Source organism: Branchiostoma belcheri, unplaced genomic scaffold (assembly GCF_001625305.1).
Source record: "Branchiostoma belcheri isolate BF01 breed outbred unplaced genomic scaffold, Haploidv18h27 scaffold13, whole genome shotgun sequence".
In the NCBI taxonomy this organism is placed as follows: Eukaryota; Metazoa; Chordata; class Leptocardii; order Amphioxiformes; family Branchiostomatidae; genus Branchiostoma; species Branchiostoma belcheri.
In genome coordinates this window covers 1,648,963-1,664,283 of record NW_017802713.1, presented here as the reverse complement: position 1 = coordinate 1,664,283, position 15,321 = coordinate 1,648,963, and the positions used below count along the sequence as shown (strand labels likewise).

Here is a 15,321-nt window from a genome sequence, read left to right as displayed (position 1 = left end):
TGCGGCCGCCATGTGCTACGCCGATAGGTACAGGCCGTCCCCCGTCCGGGTTTGTGGGCAAAATTCAGCTTTTTTTTAACGTTTCGGGACTTAAAAACCGACAGCAGGGGAAAATAAATCGTATACGTTATTTTCATGGGAAATACCGCTATCATGAACCAGACATTTTCTGTCGCGTCAACGAATTTCGCGGCCGCCACATGCTTCATAATGTCGCGATACGGTAGGGAATTTTCAGGGTCGAGGGCTTTGGTTTACAAAGAAATCAGACAATTAGCTTTCTTTACACGACTTCAAAACGCTAGCGGGGCGCCCGATGTTCCACCAATGACAGCGATTCTCTCAGTAGCGTCGTGCGAAATACTCATTGTTTACTCGATTATCGCCCCATTCACAAGTTTTCAGAGACAATGCCGGCGGGAAAATAGACGCCACTAAGCCCCGAAATCAAGAAATTTTATCGAATTTTAGCGAAATTTTGTAGAAAAATCGGGATGCAACACCCTAGATTTGAAAATGAGTATGAGGGCGCTGAGCTAGGAGTATCAGGGCGCAGCGCCCTTGTTCCATCGTCTGGGGAGAACCCTGATCACCATGGTAACTGGTGTAGGGTTACTTCATGTTGCAATTTCATAGCAGGAGGGATTTATACTCCTGTCTGACCATATATACGAATGTGTTTGAGTAGGAATTAACAGAGCAGACCATATGTGAAGGTAAACATAGTGCATTTGCTTTGCAAATGTTACCTTTCTACTGTGATCTTGTATTTACTGTCATACATTTGTACCATCATACTCTCAACAGGAAACATCAATGTTTGTTTGATGGGAGACCCTGGCGTGGCCAAGAGTCAGCTGTTGTCGTATATCGACCGTCTGGCCCCCCGCAGTCAGTACACCACGGGCCGTGGCAGCTCCGGTGTAGGTCTGACCGCAGCTGTCATGAAGGACCCCCTCACAGGTTAGTGTCGCCCTCTAGCAGATTGTTGAAGAACTGCAGCGGGATTGGATAATGATACCAGAAGCATATCAGCAGAAACGTTAGATTAAACATTTCTTTGTAAAATGAAAGCACTGGCTTTGATAACAGTGAAATGTTTGTTTACCATAGGACAGACACCTTCGACGCTACATGGCAATGGCAATGCTATTTCTTTGTATTTTGTCTCTATAACTCCTCAAATACACATCCACATGTAACATCATCCGATCTGTTCTCAAATTCGATGTAATCTTTCAGAACAGATTCTTCCGCAATGTCTGGGTCCGTCTGTACTCAGTCATATTTTTTAACTGTTGTTATTATGTGTATTTCTATTCGTATGTTTTCTTTTATATGAGTCATAGATGCCTGAAAGAATAAAGAAAGAAAGAATAACTCATGCTACATGTCTTTGAAAATTGTCAACAAATTATTTGTGTCAAGTTGTGTTTATTCTTCTTTTTCAATGTCATTTTCTTGTTTCTCAGGTGAGATGATTCTGGAAGGCGGAGCTCTCGTTCTGGCTGACCAGGGCGTCTGCTGTATCGACGAGTTTGACAAAATGATGGACGCTGACCGTACCGCCATTCACGAGGTCATGGAGCAGCAGACCATCTCCATAGCAAAGGTAGGATAACACCTCCTAGCAGTTTGTTGCAGAACTGCAATGAAACAGCCAACAATTCTGAGTAGAACTGTTACGATAGCAGAATCCTACTTGGATTTCTATAGTTAAGTGAGAGGGTTCGACGCTGTATAATTTATAGTTTGGTGCACAAGCAAGTTACAAAAATTTGATATGTTCAGGTTCTGAGTACTACCTATATTATATGGGAAAAATTTTTTGGGTGCACCATATAAAACAAAACCTAATGTAATTAGATCTTACTGCTCCTCTTCTAAGCTTGAATCTGAAATGGGAGCTAACTTCAAAATCTTACTCAAGTACTACAACAAAGATTTAATTTTTTTACACACTTAGATGCCAAAAATATCCTGTATACTACGTGTATTATACATTTGATATGTACAAAAATACTTACAAAAATATTTGGGTGCACCCACAGAAAAAAATTGGGTGCACAGCTCCAATTTTGGGTGCACCCCACACAGTATTTCTAGCCCTGGAGTTGAAGTAAAGGTTTTAGATCGATTGATAACAATAATTATTGTAAATATTTTCTCCAGGCTGGAATTATGACCAGTCTGAACGCCAGAGTGTCCATCCTAGCGGCCGCTAACCCCGCCTTCGGACGCTACAACCCCAAGAAGTCCATTGAACACAACATCCAGCTGCCCGCGGCCTTACTGTCCAGGTTTGACCTGCTGTGGCTCATCCAGGACAGGCCAGACAGGGACAACGACCTCAGGTCTGGAGACTATTGTATGAATATGTGAAATAATTTATATTTGTATGTATGTGATGACATGTATATTATGTATTGTTATGTAAAATAGTTCTGTAGTTTATTATTGGCATGTGAATTTATTGTCATGAAACATGAAAGTTCACCTGTGTTGGTAGTTTCATGTTTAAAGTTAAAACTTTAGCTCCAACACAAAAAGTTCTCTCTCTCTTTCCAAAGCTCTAGGTGAGAAAACATCTTTGTGTTGGATCAAAAGTTTTAACTTTAGACAAGCATGTGAATTTATTTATAATATATTTGTAATATATATATTATTTCATATATTTGTATCATCATGTAAGTTCGAATCTGTGTTTGTATCATTTCTTAAGTTGAACAGGTTTTGAGAACATGTCCTGTTACCTCTATTCAGTAACATTTTGTCACAAAGCTGAAATGACAAAATAGATGAAATTGTCCTAACCGCATTTCATAGCAGTCCATGCATGGCTTTTTGAGCTATTGTATTCAACCACAAATACCTCTACAAACACGAATGCTATCAAAAACATAACCTTCTCTACGAAGGTAAAACTGAATGTGTCCTTTCCTTCCCAGACTTGCCCAGCACATCACGTATGTGCACCAGCACAACGAGCAGCCAGCAGCACAGTTCACACCCATTGACATGAAACTTATGAGGTAAGGAACAGTCTTTCTCATATATAAGCACTGCCACCTAGCAAGAGGACTCAAAACTGCAGCTGGAGGAAACTAGCTAGCAATCTTGTATGAGGATTTCAGGGTAAAACCTGTATTTCTTAGTTCTTACTTAGTCACCAGCTTTTGCATCCTCAGGGTACCATATTGCCCTGTACAAGAAAACCCTACCATGTCTTTTGCCGTGGTGTTTTCATAGGCCATACCAAGTAATTTTTATGGATGACGTCCGCACGTGCATTGATTTTCGCCTGTTCTAAAAAAAAAGAATCACCTCGTCCAAGGCTCTGGCCTGGGTGCCATCCTCCATAGCAGCTAGCAACAATAGGGAGCCGATGGTATAACTACAGAGGATGGCACCCAGGCTGCCGAAGCTCCACAGAACTCAAGAACTCAGTACAGTGCCGACTCATGAATGCCGCAAAAGGCCAGCATGTGCCGGCTTGTCGTCAAAGTCTTGCAAATTCACGATACCAGCTTTGTTTTCTTGTGGTTTAGCAGAATTATTTGGGGCTGGATTTTTTTTATTCGCCCGTGCACACTAGTTTAGGGGTCTTTGGAGGATGCCGTCCATAAAATTAAGATAGTTTGGCCTTACCAAATTGTCCACCATCTTTTGTCATCTCTTGAAGGCGCTACATCGCATTATTAGCATTATTTTGGCTGGATTTTTTTTTATTTGCCCGTACGCACTAATTTGGGGGTCTTTGCAGGATGCCATCCAAAAGATAAAATTAGTATGGCCTTATCAAATTGTCCACCATCTTTTCTCGTCTCTTGAAGGCGCTACATCGCACTCTGTAAGACCAAGAACCCTGTGATACCGGAGGACCTTACGGACTACATCACCGGCGCGTACGTCGAGATGAGGAAGGAGGCTCGGAACAACAAGGACTCGACCTTCACGTCCGCAAGGTCACTGCTGGCCATCCTGCGTCTGTCCACCGCACTGGTAAGTCCTTCAACTTCAAACTTATACGACCTTGAAAAAGGCTAACTTAAAGGTAATCTAATTTGATTTTGTGATAAGGCCACACCAATTTAATTTGTTGGTTCTCAGATTTTTTCAGAAGAAATATGAAGCGACAGGGCGAAAAAAGATAAAAACAGGTTTAGGCATCCTTTTATAGCCCCAAATGCTACAAAAGGAGCCATGGGTTAATATTTGAACAATAAATTTTGAACTTTTAATCAAACCACTGCATTGATAGATGGAAAAACTGTAATGACTAGGAAGAAAAGGACTTTCCTCAACTGTTGGGGGTAAAATATGAGCATTTTGAGTTTCTGATTATTCAAGGTAATAACTGGTATCTTTGTACAGTCCTACTTTTTTTTAACTTACCAAGTTGAACATTATCTGCAACTACTTTGTATGCAGAAGTGTTCTTTGCATTGTTTGACATTAATATTTGACGCATCTGTCTAGACTTGTAGCTTTTATTGTTTGTGTAATTTTTACATTATATGAGGGAAATTGGATTTGTACTTGGTTGGAATTTGGAATGCAAACAGAACACGTGATATGGTAGTACATTACCTAGTATATCTCTATGTTAAAAGACAGACATCATATTATGAATTGTTATTGTATCTACGTAACAGCAGAAATCCTATTATACTTTTTGTAACCACCTTTCACACAACAGACGACCCAAATCACCACAGCCTTAGTTTCCAATGAGATCGCAGGACTCGAAATACTGGGTGCAAGTGCACCTCAGTGCACCCAAATTTGGAGCTGTGCACCCAATTTTTTTCTGTGGGTGCACTGGTGCACCCAAATCTTTTTGTAGGTATTTTTGTACATATCAACTGTATAATAGTATGCAGGATATTATTGGTGTCTAAGTGTCATAAATAATAAAACCTTTGTCGTAGTACTTTAAGATTTTGAAGTTAGCAGTTAGTAGTTTAAGATTTTGAAGTCAGCTCCCATTTCAGATTCAAGCTCAGAAGAGGAGCAGTAAGATCTGTTATTAGGTTTTGTTTTATATGGTGCACCCAAAAAATTTTTTGTGCAGCTAATTTTTTAGGTTGGGTGCACCAGAAATTCCCAAAAATGAATTTCGAGCCCTGTCCTTAGTTTCCAATGGGATCGCCTCTCCCCCCTCAAATTGCCGGAATGGGCCAAGCAAATTGCATGACATAATGAGATAATAACCTCCGACCCGGTGTGAAATATGCAGGAAATTGATAGAAACCAGATTAGCCGGTACCCAGGGGCCCGCGTTTTGGGAGGGAACGTGTGATTATGTTCTCCCCCCGCCCGTAACTCCGCCGGTTTCATCATGAAGAGTGATTGCGGTAACGAGATTAAGAGAACCAATTGCCGACCCCTTTCTTGTCCCTAAGTGGTCGAGAATTAAGTTAGCGTCACACACAAATGGGGCGCGGTATCGGTTTATACCCCCGCCGCCGGGACATTTGGTGGCGGGAAGAATATGAAGAAATGCGGAATTGAAAAACGAGGAGGGAAATTTAATTTATTTGGGTAAAGCATCGATTCGGATGTTGTATTTGTATGATATAATATTGCTAGTGGATTTGTCATATGGGTAGTTTACAGTGGGACCTCAATTTTGTTGTCTCATTTGAGGGGTGTGTTCTTGAATATGAAGAAATGTGGAATTGAAAAACGAGAAGGGAAATTCGATTTATTTGGGTAAAGTATCGATTTAGATGTTGTAATGTATGATATAATATTGCCAGTGGATTTGTTATATGGGTAGTTTAGAGTGGGACCTCAATTTTGTTGTCTCATTTGAGGGGTGTGTTCTTGAATATGAAGAAATGTGGAATTGAAAAATGAGGAGGGAAATTCGATTATTTTGGGTAAAGCATCAATTTAGATGTTGTAATGTATGATATAATATTGCCTGTGGATTTGTTGTATTGGTAGTTTAGAGTGAGACCTCAATTTTGTTGTCTCATTTGAGGGGTGTGTTCTTGAATATGAAGAAATGTGGAATTGAAACACGAGTAGGGAAATTTGATTTATTTTGGGTAATGCATCGATTTAGATGTTGTAATGTATGATATAATATTGCTAGTGGATTTGTTAGATGGATAGTGGAATCTCAATTTTGTTGAATCTCACTTGATGGGTGTGTCCTTGCATTTGTTCAAGAAGAAGACATATCTTTTTTTGTTTGATTTTTTCTGTAAAAATTTCTGAGAACGCCATTAAAAGCTGTTACGAATTTGCCACAATTTAGAAATTATAGTTTTCCATGTCAGATATGAAGAAAAATTTAAAACACAAATGCATATCTCTTGTTTCTTGTACATTAAGAGGCTTGCATGAGATCTAAACTTGTCATGATCAATGTACACAGCTTGTTGCCTGCAGTTCTTTTAAAACCTGTTAGATGTCTCTTTTGTCAGTTTCGTACTCCCAAGATCCCAATATATTCACCATCTTCAAGTTTGAGGCAATTTTTCCCAGGCTACATTCGATATCCCTGCAACTACCTTTATCCGATGAGTCACAAAAACATTACACTGATAAAATTGATGCATCAACAGAGACCTTTCCAAATGATGAATTACATGTGATAAGATCTCAGCCTTATTATCATACAAATGCAGTTTGGATACCGCCAATGCAAAGACAGATTGGCAAACGCATTCACAATAACATTACCGTTCCTGATATATCCGTTTTTAATGTTTTACTCAATTATACAAATTCTTCCTCAGTCTATACAGATATGCGGAATAATTTAAACATTAGGTTGTATTTTATTTTATTTTACAAAATGAAACAATCTTAAAAGGATAACATGTATTATAAATATGGTTGAGTGCTTTTTATTATTCTTAATGGAGAAACTGTTTGGTTTAATGTTATAATGCATTAAGAGCATGGATATAAATGTGTATGCTGTTGTCAGAGTTTACAAGATTACACTAGGAACCCTGTCCCCAAGGGAATTATTAATTAAGGGAACATTAGCATACCATAAAGTAGGCAAACCACTAATCACTTTCGGGTAAGTGGTAGGGCTTGGGTTAGCTGATTGAAAAGACGAAATGCCTTAATATCTACAGATGTGTGTACGTTTCATATGTTGAAATATTGTTTTGACAATTCTGGTTTAGAATCACTGAACGAAAGAAATATATATTAGGCAATATTATAATTCAGCATAATATACTGGGTACGATGATTTTTGATGAATCATATTCTACTGTTAAAAGGCCTAGAAAAAATGTTGTGTTTTCTGTTTCAGGCTGAAAAAGTTAGGGTTGGTACAAAAATGTAGGTAGGGATTATTTTAACTTATACAATACAATGTAACAAAGTAAAACTTGCATGATGACACTTTTATTTTCTATGTCAATGTTAGAAAACCAATTGTACAACATTTTATCACTCAGGTGTCAGATCATGGAGCTACAAAAGGTCAATCAGCTTGTACATTGTATTTATTTCCCCCCAAAAGAAGTCTAGGGTCAGCAGGTTTTTCTAGGGTCGGTAACAGGAAACACAATATTTTTTCCCTAGGCCTAACTTAAAGTTACTGAGATATTCCAGGGTCACATATTTTGACAGGTTGACTACCCTCCCATGTTAATGCACTAGTTTGCAGAACTCTCGCCGCCATTAATATTTCAGGCTCATTACGCAGTCTCGTTAACTAATGTGCTGGGCAGTGTAGTCGCTGGGCGTCCGCTGCATTAACTATTCAGCACCCACAGCGCCGGCCGCGTACGCGCGTGGTGATGGCTTCCTTCCGTGTTGGTCGGTCGTTAGACGGTTTGTTTCACCCGCAGGAAAATTCGCCCTATCGAAGGTTGCAACAGATTAGAATTCAGGGTGAATACTTAGGCACTAGTAGAACTTGTCTGTAGTAACCATTCAATGGTTGAAATACTTACAGTCTACTGTAATATTGCAGAATGTCAAAATTTTGTTCTGCAATTCGAAAATTCGAAGCTAAACCCATGGCATTTTCAAAATTGCATGTTGAAAATGACTAGATATTACAGAGTCAGTACTCAGTAGTAAACACGAAAGCTCTTAAAAAATGTTGAACCCCTAGCCTGATTTTTTCAGTCTGTAAAATTGCAAGTTGCTTAATTTTTCAGCTAAAATAGGTTTGGTAAACAGGCTAGTGACCACTCAATAGACTTGAAGAAAGCGTAGAGACAATAGGCTGGATTTTTAATGTTTGGTTCAGTGGAAAAAGTAATCGAAGGTAAGAAAAGTTGTCACAATGTCCAGGTTCCCCCTTTGCAGAAGTTTTCAGTAGTTGATGCTATTTGTGTTTTTTCTTGGCTATTGTTGTCCTGTACAATTTTACGGAGTTGAAAAATTGGGAATAACTGTTTTAATACCTGAATACTGTAATACCTAAATGCAGAACTCCCTTGACCACTCTTCTATTAAGACCAACTCTGTCCATCCCTCGGGACAAATAATGCGTCCGCACAACATCTGTAAGGCTTCCCCAAATGACCGGTCAGTAGGGAAAACCTCCCAAAGGTTTTCACTCAACAACCTGTAAAGAAATCGCCACAGTTTCCAACAGAACAAAGGGATGGTATTTCTGGGTTGATCAGACTGATACCTGACATTACACCTAACCCACTCCTATGGGAGTGTTTGGATGGGCTCACCATATGCTTTCTTCCCAATCATCACTTGTAGGGCCTTGTAGGAGTACGTTAAGGGCTCGAAATGGCCAACTGCTTTCTGCAGTTTGCAGAAAAGTTATAATAACTACATGTAGAAAGGTAACATTTGCAAAGCAAATGCATAATATTTACCTTCGCATATAGTCTCCTCTTTTAAATTCCTACTCAAACACAACATTCGTATATATGGTGACAGGAGTCTAAATCCCTCCTGCTATAAAATTGCAACATGATGTAACCCAACACTAGTTACCATGGTCACAGGCATCTGGTTCAGGTCATTGACCTAACTGTTTGGAGAAGAGAAAAAACAATGTTTTCCTTTGGTGAACATAAAAATAAGTTAACAAGAGATAAAAGATTTCTGTGATATATGTACAGGTTTAGTGAATTCCTTGTTTCATTTCTAACGTGAATTTCTGATTCTGACTCCCATTTGGCAACAGATATGCATATAGCAGGAAATTGAAGACAGGAAATGTGTTAACCTTTTCTGGGACCTCTGACTTAACCCCTCCTATCAGTCTCCCTGGCATGCCTAGCATGTGGACATTACTATGGAAACACAAGCAAACAGACACACAACATACCAGGAGGTAATAAACTACTTAAAGTTATATCTTAAAACATTATCACAAACATTTATCCAGCTTTTTTTAGGGACAAAGAAAAGGTTATGTTTTGTGTAATAATGTACTTAGAAAACAAAAACATTTGTCACATAAGGGAGGATATTTTTAGGGTATAGAAAGCCAGGTAAATATTTTAAAATCGATGTTTCCCATGTATGGGACTGCTTCGGAACAAAGAGCTTTAGCATAAAAGCTTGCATGTGATCCATATCACTGTGGACTAATAAGATAATGTAATTTCTATATCCCAGTGGTATAAGGACCCAGCCTCTATGGAGTATGCTGAAATACCAGCATTGTCTTGTCACGAGATGCAGGATAGTTTTAAGGCAGCCTTCTTTACTTATTTTAGGCCACACCAATTTAATTTGTTGGTTCACGGATTCGCCTGCTTCATTTTTTTCTGATTTGCAAAAAAAAAAAAAAAAGATTCTGGTTCTGAATCAACTCAAATATGCTCATATTGAGGAAAGTCCTGAAAAAATCAGGAATTACACTATATGACATGAAGAAATTTTTAGATAAATGAGTATATTTTCTTTTGCAGAATAACATTTAAGTTGGCCAAAATGTAAGAAACTACTCATGCATACACACATTCGTTTTAGCGGATCATTTTTGGTTGAGTGACCATTAGACTAAACCATTTGGGTTTACTACGTATAATGTAAGTATAATGTCATTAGGATAGTTTTAGTATCGGATAGTACCTTCTTAATTTGTGGCAATAATTCTATTAAGTATGCAACATTGTAATCTTAAAATATCTAACATAACCTAGGATATTCACATTTGTGCGAAGGGAATTGACAATGCAAAAAATGACAATTATTCTTGTATCTAAAATTACCATCCTTCGTACTAGAAAAGTTGAACAGATTTTACTATGTTGGTAATAGCTTGAACCCTGGAGGGCATATTACACTAGACAATGTCTAATGATTAGGGAAGGTCGTTAAATTAATTGTGAATTTGCATGGTTGATTAAATCGTAAAGTGTAGAAATGAGCTACCGTGGAATTCCATCATAGTATTATGATTCCAATTTGCTTGCCTGATAAAAACCACAACAACTTGGAATAGTTACAGTATAACACTGCAGATTAAACCCGGACCATTTTCTTCGCATGTTAAAGTTTTTACAGGTTCCCAAAAGTTAATGATTCGGAAAACAAGCTGCAAAGGGTTCCTAACTAGATTTTATGCGTCTTATAGGTAATATGTTTTAATGCAAAACGCATAACATGCAAGGCAACATTTATTTAAGTCTTCTTAATCTATCACGTCAGACGTGGTCTTTTGGTTTACGAGGTCTTGATTTGTGAATGCCAAACATGTTATAAAAACGTGGGGTCGTGTGGCGCAGTCAGTAGCGCGTTCGGCTCACACCCAAGAGGTTGCGGGTTCGAATCCTGCCCATGTCACCGATCTTGTGCCATTGGGAAAGGCACTTTACACGACTTTCCTCACTTCGCTCAGGTGGAAATGAGTACCTAGCTTCGGTTAGGGACATCCCTCGGATAGGATGTCAAATGGAGGTCCCGTGTTTAGGGAGAGCCACACCTCACGCACGTTAAAGAACCCACCGCACTTATCGAAAAGAGTAGGGGACCTTCCCGGTATGAGTGGTTCAAACCTTACAGTCCGGTTTTACGCAGCTTGTACATGTACAAAACTGGTTTGTTATGCCTAAAGGCGGTTTACCGGTTATGCGAAACAAACAAACAAAAGACTTTAAGTGCGAATTTAGGTTTTGGAACCTGTGTATTTCTATGTGTGGGAGGAAGGATATTTTATACCCATTGCAACTTTCCAGTCTTCTTAATCTATTACGTTAAACGTGGTCTTTTGTTTTATGAGGTCTTGATTTGCGAATGCCAAACATATTATAAAAGACCTTAGTGCGAATTTAGGTTTTGGAAACTGCGTATTTCTATGTGAGGGAGGAAGGATATTTTATACCCATTATTAACTGTACATGCAACTTTCCAGTCTTCTTAATCTATCACGTTAAACGTGGTCTTTTGGTTTATGACGTCTTGATTTGCGAATGCCAAACATGTATATAAAAGACTTCTAAGTGCGAATTTAGGTTTTAGAAACTGCGTGCTTCTATGTGTGAGAGGAAGGATATTTTATACCCATTATTAACTGTACATTCAACTTTTCAAGAAAGGCGAAATAAAGCTATGGCAGTGAAAACGGGCGTGATGACTTCTTTTACGAGCGGTTATTCTCTGAACGGTGTGTGACCTTTGGAAACTGACTGCTTATCTCGCGCTGCAGCCATCAAATAGCGCTACGCGAAGAATTAAACCTGACAGCTCGATATATATGGTCATAAGATCTGCTACTAGCAGAGACAGATGGAAAAGGTCAGAATACATAAGAAAGGGTGGAGTCTAAACAATAATTTCACCTACGCATTTTTTTTCTGTAAAGAATTTGTAAGGTGTAGAATTTCTTGACAGAAAATAACGTCATCTATATGAAGTGGTCTTCAGAATATCTTCAATGCATAGTGGTCTTGTAAAATGTGTCTTTTTATGTTTACCGAAGAAAAACATATTGTTTTTGCTCTGTTTCTTCTTCTCCAAACAAATAAGGTCAATGACCTGAACCAGACATCTATCACCATGGTAACTAGTGTTGGGTTGTCTCATGTTGCAATTTTATAGCAGGAAGGAAACATTGTGCATTTGCTTTGCAAACGTTACCTTTCTTGTTTAGTTTTCTCCTTAGTTTTATTTTCGTCTTTCCTTCTTTGTCAGTGTTATCAGTTTGTTTTGGGTGAAATTGTTTTTGCAAGGTTTCGATAGTTGCTATGGCAACCGGCGCTATATCCCGTGCGTAATGGTTTAATAGCGTAATGCCGTAAGGCTGAACGTTAGCTGGACTAATGGTACTGTTTGTATGCATGTAGACGATGGCAAGGCCATACAAGCTGGAATTTATGGCGGGTGTTCTCCCGAGACCTAAATCCGACATGCGACTGACAAAAAAATTCTACTGTTATGCTCCGAAAATAATCTTGAGGATTCACAAGGAATGCAAGATAGTCGCTGTGTTGTGATCATATTTTTTCAACGACAATGATGTTTATTTGCACATTCATGCCCAAGAGGGCTAAACACAGTACATGTTTTAACACGTATAGGCACTAAAATTCTACAGAAGTGCTACACTACACTATTGCATACCGTAGGATGAGTATATAAGGCTAACATTGATTATTGAACAAAGAGTAAAATGACCTAAAATGTAAAGCAACAAATACTGAAGTGGCTGCCAACGTCAGTATAATAACCTTCATGAAATGTTCAGAAATTCTGTGGTTCCACTTGAGACAGAATCTTCAACAAGGACTTTAGAGTGCAAGGCTGGCTTGCTTTCTCCAACAGAATCGCTGCACGGCTTTTCATGTCTCGAAAAATATACCAAACCAGGACAAGAAAGTCTGTATCCAGCCTGGACCTCAGTGGTAGACATACATTTTTCCAGTGTTCTGCAATATCACAGAATGTCAAAACTTTGTTCTGCAATTCGGAAATACTTTTTTGAAATGGACACTTAAAAGTCTGGATGTTGGCAATTTTATTTTACATGCAATTTGAAAAATATCATAAGTAAACACGAAGCTTTTAAACCAACAGCATTGAACCCCTAGATTTTTCAGTCTGCAGAAAATTGCATGTTGCTTAATTTTTGTTCTGCAATATTGAAAATGTCTCTGCAAAATGCAGACTGCAGGTGGGCATTTCTAACACTGCTAGGGTGTGGTCCGTACTCTCCAAGCGGACTATACAGATTAAACAGTTGATCCGACACGTAGCGCGATGCTCCGTCTTCCAGTGGATCCACCCTGACCAAGTCTTTAAGCAAGATCGATGGGGGATATCGGGGGATGGAGCCGGGAATTATCCATGGAGGATGACCCAGGCTTCTTATCAGCTTGTGCAGGTATGAGAAAAGTCTCCCAGATCGTAGAGTCTGAAAACAATCCTTTTAACCACGGTGGGTAGTAGTTTCCTTTTAAGAACCTGTAGAAGTTTTAATCTCTATGTAAAAATTCTAGGGGAAGATGGGACAACCCGTAGGTTAACGTTTTGTTTTTGTTTTGAGATTTTTTTTAAAGTTACCAACACTGCTCTGATATCCTGATCAGCATTTTCTGCTTGCAATTCAGTCAAGCCTACACAAGTGGTTACCTGGCCAAAACAACCACTTTTTCCCAGTTCCCACATTTATTTTCCATAGGTGCAAGCATTAAGCAACCTGCCCAAGACAGCCACCTATTCAAGAAGATCACTTTACATTGGTCCCCTGGATGGCCTTCTTGACTGTTTGACTGTTTTAAAAATATGGGAAGAATCACGTAAACTATATAAATATCATTTGCTCAGTAAAACATGTAAAACATGCATAGTTTACATACAATTTCGTAGCTTTAAATTTTCTAAAGGCTACCAAGAATGTTGGTTAGATTTCTTCATGGGGGGGAGCAGATATGCAGGAATTCTTTTTTTTTGTTTATGAGAATCTTTCCATGTCACGTTCAGCAGCATTTTTATAGGAGTTTTCTGAAACTTACACGAAAAATTATGATGTATTCCATCATTTTGGTCATAAATATTACATCCATTTTTTGTTCGTAAAGGTCCTCTTCTTTCCCCCAAAGTGTCCTGCTGTGCTGCAATGTCAATGTAATTACCTATCAACCCACGTCTGTGGGGAATACACACAATAGAAACGGAGTACGGGTTTCAATGGTCTCTGTTGTGCCAGAACGACCTTTCGGCCACACCAATTTAATTTGTTGTTTCTCAGATCACCCTGTCCATTTTTTTTTCTGATTTGCAAAAACAAACAAAAAATTTTTTGTTCTAAATTAACTGCAAAATGCACAATGGAAGACATATTTTGGCCCCACTGGTTGAAGAAAGTCCATTTCTTCGTAGTTCTTAAAGTTTTTAAATGTAACAAAGCAATTTTGTTTCATTGAAAGTTCAAAATCTATTGTTTTGATTGTAAACCAGCCTGGTATGTTGACTTCATGGCTCATATTGTAACATTTCTGGCTAACATGGGGTGCCTGGCCTGTTTTTTTTTTTTTTCGCCCTGTCGCTTCATATTTTTTCGGGAAAAAAATCTGAGAAACAACAAATTAAATTGGTGTGGCCTTCGCATGGATGATATGATAACAGATGACACCACAATCACGGTGGCATTCTGAAGAAATGAATTAGTAATTACCTGTATACCTGGCATAATGGCGGGCGGGGCAATTTCATTGTTTAACACCTGCTTGAGACTGTAATTGCCACACCTTGAATAGACACAGGTGTGCAGTTGAGAAATTTATTACCTTATGATTTTTGACATGTGATAGTGTGAATTGTTTAGATAAGCAGAAAGTCCACGATAATTTTAATTTCATCGTTGGCATTTTGGCCATGGGTGCTCTTGGAGATACCTGTATTGCAATCTTTTTAGTTGGTTTAGGAAAATTTATACCTGTTTTTATGACAATCTATGCAAATGTTCTGACTTGCAATATTTGGCAGTACATATTCTTGAATGGAATTCTTGATGGAAATGGAAATGGATTTATTTATAAGAATTGCAAACTTTTAGAACAGAAAGGTCTTGATTTAGCCTTAAGTTTACACTGAACATAATGTTGCAAGCGTACATGCTTTTGGTGTAGTGTATACCAACCCCACATCTGGACTGCAAGGTCTATAAGTAATTCAAAAAGCCATTTTATTAAAAATACCATGTCCTAAACTAGACTTATGTGTTTTGTAACTTCATCACATACACATATTGTAGAATCAAAGAAAAAACGGTACAGAAATTGCTATCCAAAAATCAAACAGCTATATCTTTTGACTAGTATCCTAATGTCCAATGCTTTCATACCATCTAACTTGTCACCATACTGGTGTGTAAAATATTAATTTGTAGTTTGAACAGTGCCTGTGGACTTCATTATA

At 38.4% G+C, this 15,321-nt stretch overlaps 1 protein-coding gene across 1 annotated transcript in view; it reads left to right on the top strand.

Annotated features, from left to right (window-relative positions):
* Positions 1-15,321, top strand: part of LOC109463939 (DNA replication licensing factor mcm7-like) — a 54,346-nt gene that overhangs the window by 9,349 nt on the left and 29,676 nt on the right. Inside the window, exons 12-16 of the mRNA XM_019760837.1 lie at positions 808-963; positions 1,473-1,612; positions 2,173-2,354; positions 2,949-3,032; positions 3,834-4,002. Coding sequence (XP_019616396.1) covers positions 808-963; positions 1,473-1,612; positions 2,173-2,354; positions 2,949-3,032; positions 3,834-4,002 — 731 coding nt within the window. The remainder of the gene's footprint in view (positions 1-807; positions 964-1,472; positions 1,613-2,172; positions 2,355-2,948; positions 3,033-3,833; positions 4,003-15,321) is intronic.